The sequence below is a fragment of the Leopardus geoffroyi genome, chromosome X (genome assembly GCF_018350155.1).
Source record: "Leopardus geoffroyi isolate Oge1 chromosome X, O.geoffroyi_Oge1_pat1.0, whole genome shotgun sequence".
In the NCBI taxonomy this organism is placed as follows: Eukaryota; Metazoa; Chordata; class Mammalia; order Carnivora; family Felidae; genus Leopardus; species Leopardus geoffroyi.
In genome coordinates this window covers 14,970,046-14,982,162 of record NC_059343.1, presented here as the reverse complement: position 1 = coordinate 14,982,162, position 12,117 = coordinate 14,970,046, and the positions used below count along the sequence as shown (strand labels likewise).

General features: G+C 37.5%; 1 protein-coding gene across 8 annotated transcripts in view; it reads right to left on the bottom strand.

Moving 5' to 3' along the window:
• CDKL5 (cyclin dependent kinase like 5) overlaps positions 1–12,117 on the bottom strand; it is a 216,007-nt gene that overhangs the window by 66,310 nt on the left and 137,580 nt on the right. For 7 of the 8 annotated variants that reach the window (XM_045472590.1, XM_045472595.1, XM_045472594.1 and 4 more), the window contains exons 5-8: positions 11,091–11,227; positions 5,861–5,981; positions 3,086–3,145; positions 364–454 (exon numbers count right to left, since the gene is read on the bottom strand). In XM_045472590.1, the coding sequence (XP_045328546.1) occupies positions 364–454; positions 3,086–3,145; positions 5,861–5,981; positions 11,091–11,227 (409 nt within the window). Of the gene's footprint in view, positions 1–363; positions 455–3,085; positions 3,146–5,860; positions 5,982–11,090; positions 11,228–11,431; positions 11,522–12,117 lie in introns of those variants that run through there. The other variant, XM_045472593.1, reaches the window with a different exon arrangement.

The following is a 12,117-nucleotide window of genomic DNA, read 5'->3' as shown; positions in this document are numbered from 1 at the left end:
AAACTAGGACTAGCCCACTGGACGATGAGCCTCCATGGAACAAAGATGGTCTGTCCCAGTTGAGGCCTCCAGATGATCTGCTGAGTGACTGTAGCTACCTGAGCGACTCCCATGGAGACCGGGGAAGAACAATTCAGCTGAACTTCAATTACTGACTCTCCCAAATCACTGGCACCCAGAATTGTGAGCAAATAAAATGGTGTTTTGTTTTACACCATTAAGTTTTGGGGTGGTTTGCTACACTGCAATAGGTAACTGGTATTTAATTAAATAAAGTTCTTATCTTTCATTGATGACCCCAAAGCTAATGATATAGGATCAGCAGATACATAAATGGCATTTTATTTGGGGAAGGTAACTCACCCAAGTAAGAGTTCTGGAGACCGATACCACCTGGTGGCCACATATTCTGTATAATTAGCATTATTGCCTTCTGATAGATTCCGAGCAAAACCTGAAAGATAGAAAAACCCAAAGGTGTAACTTTGAAAAAGAAAGAATTTCATATTGGCAAAGTATTTCAGTGCTAGTAATATTTTAAAGGAACATCAAAAGAACATAATAACTGGTACTGAATGGGTTGTTTATTAATGGTGACTTCGTAATTTTCAAAGGTTAGTGTGTGCATATGTCACTTAAAATATGTAGTGTATTCACTAAAAAAAAAAAAAAAAAAGTCTCCCCTTACACTGCAGAAGTCCATGTTTTTGAAGTTATCACATGGTTTTATAAGCATTCAGAGCCTACTTTTAAGTCAGCTCTCTCAATAAATGCAAATCTTAGAAACAAAATGAAGTCCCCACAAGAGCCCAAGTCAAAGCTAAAATACTTTGTCACAGATGGTCATCATATTCTGACATGTGGGACTTAATACAGTATTTGTATATCTACTGTTGCTGGTCAGTTCTAGCCATTATATAAGCAACTAAATAGTTGGTGATAATGGAAACTAAGCAGGCCAAAATTATTTTCATCTCCTAATGTGACTGAGAAGCATATTAGGGGTATCTAAATTACTTATACAATCTATCATTATTTTCCCTCCAAACCCTTTCAAAAGTTTTGGGGCCAAAAACTAAGCCAATAGGTAAGCTAATTAATTACCCACCTAACTCACCAAAAACATTATGGATAGTCACAGAGAACCAGAACATTAAAATAAGGGATAAAAATTAAGGTGTATATCAATTTTGAAAAGTAGAAAAATCATGTTTCTTAAAACAGAACTGTAAAAAATAAAAACCACAGCAAAAATCAAAGCCCTAACTCCAATTAATACTCCTTTGTAAGACATATTTAAAAGAAATATTCCTATTTTTGAATGGAATTCTTCAAGCCAGACAAAGGAGCTCATGTTGTGGGAAGAAAAGCAGTTCAGAAATTGTCACTGGGGATGCACAGGGCACAGAGTACCACACGCAGTGCTGCCATGTGAAACTTCCTCACCGCTAAAAATTGTCTTTCCTTTACAAAATGAGGCCAGATCAGGAATACTCTTTTCCTATTATTAACCATTCCACTGACATCTCTTTTGTAGTTATTACTTGTTTACAAATTTCAGTAATTTGGGGTTTTAAGCAGATCACCAACCCATAGAATCAGGGAGGCATAGTCAAGGGTGCATGAGGCACACAAAGTGTCAGTATTTGGTGGTAGTCACAATTATGGATAGGAAGCCAGAAATAGAACCACAAATACTCCTTTTAAATAACTGTATTTCAGTATTTCTTTTTTATTCTCCTAAACACTTCTTAAGATGCTTAAAATATAGCAGGACTCTTCTTTGTAATATGCCTTACAAAGTATGAAGAAAAGTAAAGCTACCTGTGTTATATTAAAGATATTAATATTCAAATTCTTTGAAAGCACTGGGTGAAAACAGTTACACATGCTTCTAATAGCTACACGGGACAAAATTGGTCACTCACACAGTGAATTCTTAGAATGCTGCCATTTCCCATTTGTTTGATTCACCTTGGAGGTACCAATCTAACTTCTGCTTATGAAAGGACACAGTCTCATTTACATATAGAGGTTTACATTATATTTTGGTTATATTTGAATACATGAAAAAATAACATTAAGAAAAGTCAAGTTGTTATTTTTCAGCATATGGATTAGAGAAAAGAATTTTTAAAAGTGACCTATAACTTAAACACCCTAATTTATAGTTTTATAATCTTTCTGAATTATTGTAATGTAAATTTTTAAGAGCACTTAATACATTTTTATAAATATATGGAGAACAATACACAATTTTCTATTAGGAGATAGTACAACTCAAAAGCTTCCTAATACACTCAACCAGGAGCTGGAATGTTAGACATCAATTACTAATCTCATTCACTCAACATTTAAAGGGAATAAATGGAACTGTTCTAAAAATGTCTTTGACCTGTACAGGTATGTAACTACTGCGTACACATGATACACATGTATTTACATAGGCATATTTTTAGTATTTATGATTACACCTAAGATAATTTCTATCAACATTTAAAAATATTTAAAAAAAATTTTTTTTTTTTTCAACGTTTATTTTATTTTTGGGACAGAGAGAGACAGAGCATGAACGGGGGAGGGGCAGAGAGAGAGGGAGACACAGAATCGGAAACAGGCTCCAGGCTCTGAGCCATCAGCCCAGAGCCCGACGCGGGGCTCGAACTCACGGACCGCGAGATCGTGACCTGGCTGAAGTCGGACGCTTAACCGACTGCGCCACCCAGGCGCCCCTAAAAATATTTTTAAAATATTCTTTTATCCTACCCAATACAGAAGGCCACAGTGGTATTTCGTAGAAAATTCTTTTTCTAGAGTCATTAAGCACTGGGCTTATGAATATACACACATGCACATATTTGCTTTGCATTCTCATTAAGCAAATACTGCATTATGACTTTTTAAAAATGGTAGACAACACCATGCAAAGAGAGTATTCTCCCAACAATCAATTTTCCAATATATGACTGAAAAGAATATTCCTCTAATTTAAGTCAAAACATAAGAAATACTTTTAATAAGAAAGCTACCTATGTGTTATATTAAATTAATTCTACTTATAAGTTTCCATTTCTTTTTAACTTACCAAAATCACACAGTTTCAAAACATCATTGTGGCTGATTAAGAGATTTTCTGGCTTGATATCTGAAGTATGAAGATTAAGAAACAATTGTTACAAACTGTTCCATGTACTGCTGACTGACACTCTTGAATCACTATAACAGCAGCTAATTAGAAATATCCAGAGTAATTTGAATAGAAACCTGTGGCAGCAAAAAGCAGAGTAACACATTTTATACTGGTACATAAAAATTTCAATTTGTTTTGGAGAAGCGTGCAGACCACAATTTCAAAAATATTTTTTTTCCTTTAAATCTTAAAGGTATTAATGGAATCTGTGAAAGGAATTTAAGAATCATTGAATCTAGGCCACCATGTCTCAAGGAACTATCTACTTTATAAAATACTAATGACATCAATTTTGGGAGTTTGAATATTAATTTTTTGTATATTCTATATATATATTCTATATATATTCTAAAGTTCATGGGGTATCTGGGTGGCCCAGTTGGTTGAGCATCTGACTCATGATCCCAGGGATGTGGGACTGAGCCCCATGACAGGTTCGTGCTAAGCGTGGAGCCTGCTTAAGATTCTCTCTTCCCCCACCCCCCGCCCTTCTCCCCTGCTTGTGTGTTCTGTATTAAATAAATACACTTAAAAAAAAGAGAAAGAAATCATTTCTCTTGTCATTTTCTATATAATTTCTATATTTATATCTCTCTTTAGCTTTCCTGTGTACTTCACAATTATAAATGTCTAATGCTGAAGCTATACTGGATGAGTCAAGAAAAGATTTCTCATTTTTTCCATGGATGTTCTGAAGATGTGGTGGGAGCTAAGTAGAAATACACAGAAAATGCTATTTAATTCCTACCCTGGGAGACATCTCACAATTCTATTTTTTAGAGTATCAATCATTTATATCATATGGCAGAGGTGAAAAAGGAGAAAGGGAAGACGGAGGAGTAAAATCTGTAGATTTCAGAATCATGGTTTCTTTTTTGTGTTTTTTTTTTTTTTTTTTTTAATTTGAGAGAAAGAGAGAGCAAGGGAGAGGGGCAGAGGGAGAAAGAATCTTAAGCAGGCTTCATGCACAGAGTGGAGCCCAACACAGGGCTCAGTCCCCAACCCTGGCATCATGACCTGAGCTGAAACCAGGAGTCAGATGCTCAACTGACTGAGCCACCCAGGCGTCCCTCAGAATCATGGTTTCTACTGCGAATTCATAACCATTGATTTACTGTATACTTAACCAAATCACAGCAATACCACAGAACTGCAGCTAAATCAGTTCCTTATTAATATCCTCATATTGCAGTATACACTGTTATTAGAATCATTACCCCAGACACTAGATGTGCGGTTGGCTTGAAGACATACCTATACTACCAACAACCTTTTTTTTTTTAATATAATTTATTGCCAAATTGGTTTCCATACAACACCCAGTGCTCATCCCAACAAGTGCCCTCCTCCCTGCCCATCACCACTTTCCCCTCTCCCACACCCCCCATCTACCCTTAGTTTGTTCTCACTCCTTAAGAGTCTCTTATGGTTTGCCTCCCTCCCTCTCTGTAACCTTTTTTCCCCCCTCCCCACCCCTCCATGGTCTTCTGTTAAGTTTCTCAAGATCCACATATGAGTAAAAACATATGGTATCTGTCTTTCTCTGCCTGGCTTATTTCACTTAGCATAATACCCTCCAGTTCCATCCACGTTGCTGCAAATGGCCAGATTTCATTCCTTCTCATTGCCAAGTAGTATTCCATTGTATATATAAACCACATCTTCTGTATCCATTTGTCACACCAACAACCTTGATATGGTAACTGGTATGAAAGTCAAATCCAAGAGAAATATAAACTTTTTCTAGATATAATTAATAGAGGTTGGCATTCTTCACATGACCTTTAAGCTATTCTTAAAGTGACACTATTTTTAAAGGGATATCCTTGTATGTCTGTACAGGTAAATTAAAAGGTAGTATTCATTTATTTGATAATTCAGAGACAAGAAGGAGATACTGTAACATTTTCCGATAAACATCTTTTAGCTTCATTATTTTAGCAATATGTGTCCCATTACTGTAAAACTCTAGAATTCAAGCAAGATTATCAGAAGATAAATGGTGTAGAGTCAAAGACAGTGCTGAACAAGTAATTTCCCTTTTATTACTATAAATCACTCACCTCACAGCAATAAAGGACAAAATAAAACAGTTTATGGAAGCATAATCATGACCTTTATGCAAGGTTGATCATGCCTACAACTTGCAATGGGCACTTTCCACTCATGGGTAGGGCAATTCAGGAGGTAAAGGTACATACCAGAGGTTGTTGGTCTAAGAGGGAATGAGAGGTGACAGTCAATGGGGGAGGTCAGTGACTTAGGGACCACCTTTAAAGCCTGATTCTGAGTGGTTTCACATTACCTGGTCTACCAACAGGACCAAAAGGCAATGGAGACTACCCCTTTGCTCATTTCACCCCAAGTAAGCTTCAAAGTTCCCATTTGTTGAATTCTTTACATCCCAAGGCATTTCTAAAGTTGAGAATAGATCTGGTTATACAGAGATCTCACCATAATATCCAAATAAACTTGCAGTCTACCCTTTTGATAATTCAAAAGGAGACTTGGAAGGTAAACGATGTTCTCATATCCTGTACATTCGAAATGTATTTAATTCAAAGGGAACATCAGCACCCATGGAAATATTCTTAAGAGAGTAACATGTAAAATATTTCATTACATTCGATGTTTTCTTAATATTGTCCATTTCAAAACTTCCATACTTACCTCTATGTACAATATCGTTCTTATGGCACCAGTGAATAGCTTTGATTAGCTGATAGATATAACTTTTAACTTTTTCAGGTGGAACTCCATTTGGCATTTCTTCCAGCAGTTCAAGCATATTCTAAAAATTAAATAGGGAGCCATTAATCTCCACAAATTAGGCAGGCCATAAATCATGTAGTAACAATTTAAAAAAGCATCTTGGGGCGCCTGGGTGGCTCAGTCGGTTGAGTGTCCGACTTCAGTTCAGGTCATGATCTCACGGTTCGTGAGTTCAAGCCCTGCATTGGGCTGTGTGCTGACAGCTCAGAGCCTGGAGCCTGTTTCAGATTCTGTGTCTCCCTCTCTCCCTCTCTCTTTGCCCCTCTCTCTCTCTCTCTCTCTCAGAATAATTTTTTTTTTTTAAAGCATCTTGGATGATAATTCATCCAATACACAGCATGCATTTTAAAAAGCTGTTTGTTTTCCATCTACAACTTTTTTCATGAAAAAGCAGGATACTCTATTAAATCAAAGCTCTCTTTTAAGAGAAATTCCATTTTTACTATTCCTCAGTGCTGCCCCAAATAATAACCCTGGTACTTTCCACTCTCCCTAAAAATGTTTAAGGCATCATTTTAGAATATTTTCAAGGGAAAAGCAATACAAAGTAGAGAGAAGATGCTGTGATGTATAAAGGAGGGGGTAAACAAGCATTTTTAACACAGTGCACTGTGCATGTTTAATAGCACCTTGCAATAAAATCAAGCCTTGAAAATATTTCTGGAGGACCTGGAAAATATTCTTAAAAGAAAATGATCCTTAATTTTAGAAGTGATCCATGCAATCGGTACAAAAATTAAGATAGGCTAGAAAATGCTGTCGAAATAAACACAGACTCCCAACAAATCAATTTTTGAAACTCTTAGCCTGGAGTCAGAGATCATTCTAAAACTCACGCAAAATTTTTTTACTAAGGAGAAACCCCACTTAACCAGTTTCACTGAATTTCCAGATTAACCACACATTTTCCATTCCCTCTGTAAAGCACCACATTAAGGCCCATAGCATTAGAGTTTATTGTTTGTAGACGACCATCTAGAAAAGCAGTTCTCAAAGTATGATCTGTGTGTGCCTTAGGGGTGGTTACCAGATCTTACAGAAGGCCCATGAAGTCAAAACTACATTCATAGTAACACTCAGCTTTTTGGCACTTTTACTATGTTTGCATTTACACTGATGACTCAAAGCAAGGATGGGTAAGCTGGTGGCACCCTAGCATAAATCAAGGCATTGGATTCCTCAATGCCACACTCTTACAGTTAAAAAGGAAGAAAAAAAACCAGTTTTAGTTAAGGATGTCTTTCTTGGGGCGCCTGGGTGGCTCAGTTGGTTAAGCATTTGACTCTTGATTTCGGCTCAGGTCATGATCTCACAGTTTGTGAGATCGAGGCCCCCCACTCCCTGGGTTGGGTTCTGTGCTGTCAGTGTGGAGCCTGCTTGGGATTCTGTCTCCCCCTCTCTTTGCTCCTCCCTGATATGGGCGCATGTTCTCTCTTCTCTCTCAAAAAAGGATGTCCTTCTTTGATTAAGCAGTAAAAATTATTACTTGTATTAAATTTCAACTCGAGTACATGTCTTTTTAGGAATCTACTTGATAAAATGGGGAATACACATAAAGCACTTCTACTGCATAACAAAGCATGATGGTTATCTTAAAGAAAATCACTTGGGTGATTGAGTTGAAAGCTGAACTAGCTGTTTATTTTTGATAGAATACCATTTTTTATTTGAAAGTATGACACACAAATGTAGTTATGTTAACATGTGATGGGATTCTTATTGTTATTTTTAAATGAATTAACTAAATTGTTCAGTTCTGACTTGTAATACGATAAATATTAATAGATAAAGCCCAAATAAATAATAAGCTTTTAGGGTTTCTAAAAATGTTAACAGTGTAGGAGTCCTAAGGACCAAAAAGTTAGAAAACCTCATACTTGCTCTAATACAACCTCACAATTTTGTTCCCACCAGTCAAGCTGCATATAATCAGTTATTCATAACACTCCCATACCTATTTGTAACAGATGCACTTCTTTTAATACAATTAAATATCATATAAACCAATGAAATAATGTTTTAAATAAAGAGATTTGCTGTTTATAAGAAAGCAAAATTTAATACTTTGGAAAGACTAAATGAAGGACAGCCACTAAACATACTGCTGTCTAATGGTATGTGAGTGCAGCAACTAAAAAATGCTGGCAAGGGACAGGTGGTGATGGTGATAAGGATTCTGCACTGAGATTACTTTTTAATGTTTTTAAGCTTTAGTTTGGGTTTACAGAAGCTCTCACAGGCTATCATAGTTGATGCATTATGGGTATGATGTATCTAAGAAAGACTCATCAGAACTCCAATCAGAAGATCAATGCTCCAAAGGCCCTGACCCTACCCCTAAGGAGTAGGAAATGAATATATACTGATATATTTTAAGTTAAAATGTTTCAAGTACGTATGCATGATTTTTTAATGATTCTCCACTTGAGTTGCCTTTTTCAATTAACAAATGCATAGGAGCTCCTAAACGCACATGAAGAATAAGAGGACTTTGCAATACAGAAAATAAATCGTATGTCTCATTTCATATCATGTTCTAAATCTGTCAGTGGCAGATAGGAATGCCCCTCGATAGCCATTCTTCCCTTTAGTCCACAGTAATACAATTTGTAAGTCGATACATAGGTGCTCAGAATGAAGAGTACATTTCCCCTCTGCCTTGCAGCTTGAGACACCATGAAAGTAAGTCCTGGCCAAGGGGATGTGATAGCTGGAGTGTGATCTTGACCTTGAAGACAAGGGCCACATCTCAAGGGTGGCAGAATGGAAAGGCAGAAGCAACCTAGGTCTCACACAGCTGTGGAGCAGAGTTACCGTACCAGCCCTGTACTGCCTACCTTTGTATTTGTATGTGAGGAAGAAAGAAACTTCTATTTTGTTTAAACCACTGTAATCCTGTATGTCTGTAACAACCCCACTACCCCTTAAGAGCATCATTTTCTTGCCCTCTTGAGACTCTTTGTTAATCTCGTTAGGCACTGTTGCTGATGGGAGGTCACCTTCCACGGAAAAACCACAGGGTCAGGCCAAGAACCCCAGGTCTGGGGGACACAAGACAGAAGGTCTGGTAGCAGCTCTGCCACTTATTGGTAGAGAGATCTCAGACACGACAAAACGTCTGGTACACAGAGGTGATTTCCCCATGTGTTCATAGCAAATTGTTATTAATCATGAACCATCACCATGAACAGAACAGAAATAAATAAGACAAACCGAAACAGATCTGTCAGAATTGCATTACTGGCAGTGAAAATGGTAAACTGCATGATTATTCTTGCAACTAAAAAATAATATAAAGAGCATCCGATTTTTACAGGAATCCTTTTTTTATAACTTTTTATAAATATCAAATTTCAGTTTAATTTTGGTAGGGAAGGTCCTTTAGGAATATACCTAAACTGACAAAGAAAAAGAAACCTTTAAGCAGATTTTGGAAAAGAAACACAAAACAGTGTTTTATTTTTATTTTAAGTTTCTTTCTTTGTTTTTGAGAGAAGGAGAGCAAGCAGGGGAGAGGCAGAGAGAGAGAATCCCAAGCAGGCTCCGAGTTGTCAGCACAGAAACTGATGCAGGACTCGAACCCACAAACTGTGAGATCATGACCTGAGCTGAAACCAAGAGCTAGACGCTTAACCAACTGAGCCACCCAGGCATCCCCATGAAACAGTGTTTTAAAATGACAAAGAAACTTGTAATATGTTTCAAGTTTTGCTTGAATTGAAATTCCTATGTATATTTATTTTCATTAGAAAAATAATTTGTAGGGGCACCTGGGTGGCTCAGTCGGTTAAGCATCTGCCTTTGGCTCAGGTCATGATCTCACAGTTCATGGGTTCAAGCCCCACATCAGGCCCTCTGCTGTCTGCGCAGAGCCCACTTTGGATCCTCTGTCCCCCCCCCCCCACCACCCCCCCCGCCCCACACTCTCCGGCCCTCCCCGCTCATGCATTCTGTCTCGAAAATAAGTAAATAAAAAATTATTAAAAAGAAAAAAAAAGAAAAAGAATTTGTAAAGGCTGAATTAATTCAAAAGCCACAATCCTGGGTCATCTTGGCAACACTGCTTTCTATTTTGTGATGATGATGGTGGTGGTGACACTATCATTTATGACATAGAAGGCATCTGACAAACATAACCCTCCCCAGCCTTCATGTTCATTAGAAAGCCTCATTTTATCATGTACAAATTCCTGATTTTATCATGCAGATTCCTACAAAGACATGTCCTCAAGAAGTGAAATATAATAAAAGTAGTAATTTTTAGTGTTGTTTAGCTATTAACAGGAAATCAGGAACCACATATTTATTCATCAAGGAAACCTCTAAAAGGTCCATCTGGCACCAGTTTATTCTACTCCTGTAAAGGTACTTATTTAAGTTTTGGACAATAACCAACCACTGTAGGGCAGCTACCCTCAAAGAAATTCAAAGGCCCACCTATTGATTACTGCAGCATACATTAGCCCCTAGGCCACACATCATTAAAACTGTCACTAATCATTACCAATTAAAAAAAAAAAAAAAATACCAAGGCAAGTATACAGATAATTTGAACCGTGTGTGCTTTTCTTTTCTCCCATGCTTCCAATTCATTATCTGTGGCCTCATCTACCTCCTCAAGCCTCACCTTATGCCTCCTGGCACATCTTCTTCCCTCAAAGCCAAAGCACTGACATTTCATAAAAGGTTGCTCCATGAGCCCACTCATTCACCACCTTAGGTCTGATTTAGGCAGCCACCCTAAGCTCCCAGGCTGCCTCACACATACCTCTGTCATCTTATGCCATCACTGTCAACTTACTTGTCTCTCCCTCAGAGGCCTTGCCTCGGTTTAATTTAAATAAAGTACATCTAAAAATTACCTGTTGAACACAGATTCTAAGATTTTAGAAGCCAAATCAATACACTGTTGAAATTTAAGATGATCTCTGTACAGTTAAGTTGCGCAAAACCCTTCAATATATTTCAGGGCTTCTAATGATTACGGATAAAAAATTCATTTTTAAAGTACTGAGATTATGAGTACATTGACAAATCATACTAGACAATAATACTTCCTTGAACAGTGTCAGAAATGACCCTACATAAAAGAATCAGGCAAATTCCATACTATCAATTAGTGACTTACTTTTTCAACATATTCAAACACCAAGTACAATTTCCCCCTCCGACGAAAGGCTTCCTTCAGCTCCACGATGTTTTCCTGCTTGAGAGTACGCAGCATTTTAAGCTCTCGTAAAGTCGTTTCCTTGACTTCTTCATTTTCTAGAATGTAAACAATGGTGGAGAAGAGTAAAATTAAAGCTTTCAAACCACTGTTGAAAAAATTCTAAAAACAATGAAAACATACCAATTTTACTTTCCACTTTGAGTACTTTCTGCATAAGAAGTTCAAGGATGGAAGAATAAATATCACATTTTCTTGTTGAAAGGATCAAGAATTAGCCACTTAAAGAAGAAAAGGCTTACTTGACCAGCATGAACCTAATTTTTCCCTTATGTTTTCTTGTACTCCGTATTGCAGAGAGTATGTGTAAACACAGACTTACAGATACAACATATCAATCTACTGTCATTTTAATTCTAACACTTCCTACTGACAAAGGAGGAGTTTAAAAGAGTAAAAAGGAATCAATGGTATCAGTGTGCAGAGCAGCCTCTAGGCAGCATCTGTAGCAGCTGATGTTTTTAACTCTAGCCGGAAGCTTTGGCTTAAAAGAACATTTTATTTCTCCGGCTGCATGTGAGTCACCTCAGTGAGCAGAGGTCATATGCCAGGCACCCACGATGCAGCTCATAGTCAAGTTGCAGGGAATTCTAGGAGAGTCTGATCTCTCTGAACAGCAGCTGCTATAGGTTCCTGCTGTCATCCTGTGGCATGTCCACCTGTCCATCCCAGATGGTGTAGCTGTACTGGGACGGAGTACTTATGCTGAACCAATATAGCCTTCCATATGATCAACTTCACTCACGATAACCCCCACAGGCATGGAGGAAGGACAGAAGTCACATTAACTCTATCTAATGGATGAATTGGCAGGGGAGTAAGGAAGGTAATACTTTTCTTTTTTAGTGAGTTTATGATACCTTTAGGTGTAGCCTGGAAATGCTAACTACCATGTTTACATATATACATATGTGAATGTGTACACACA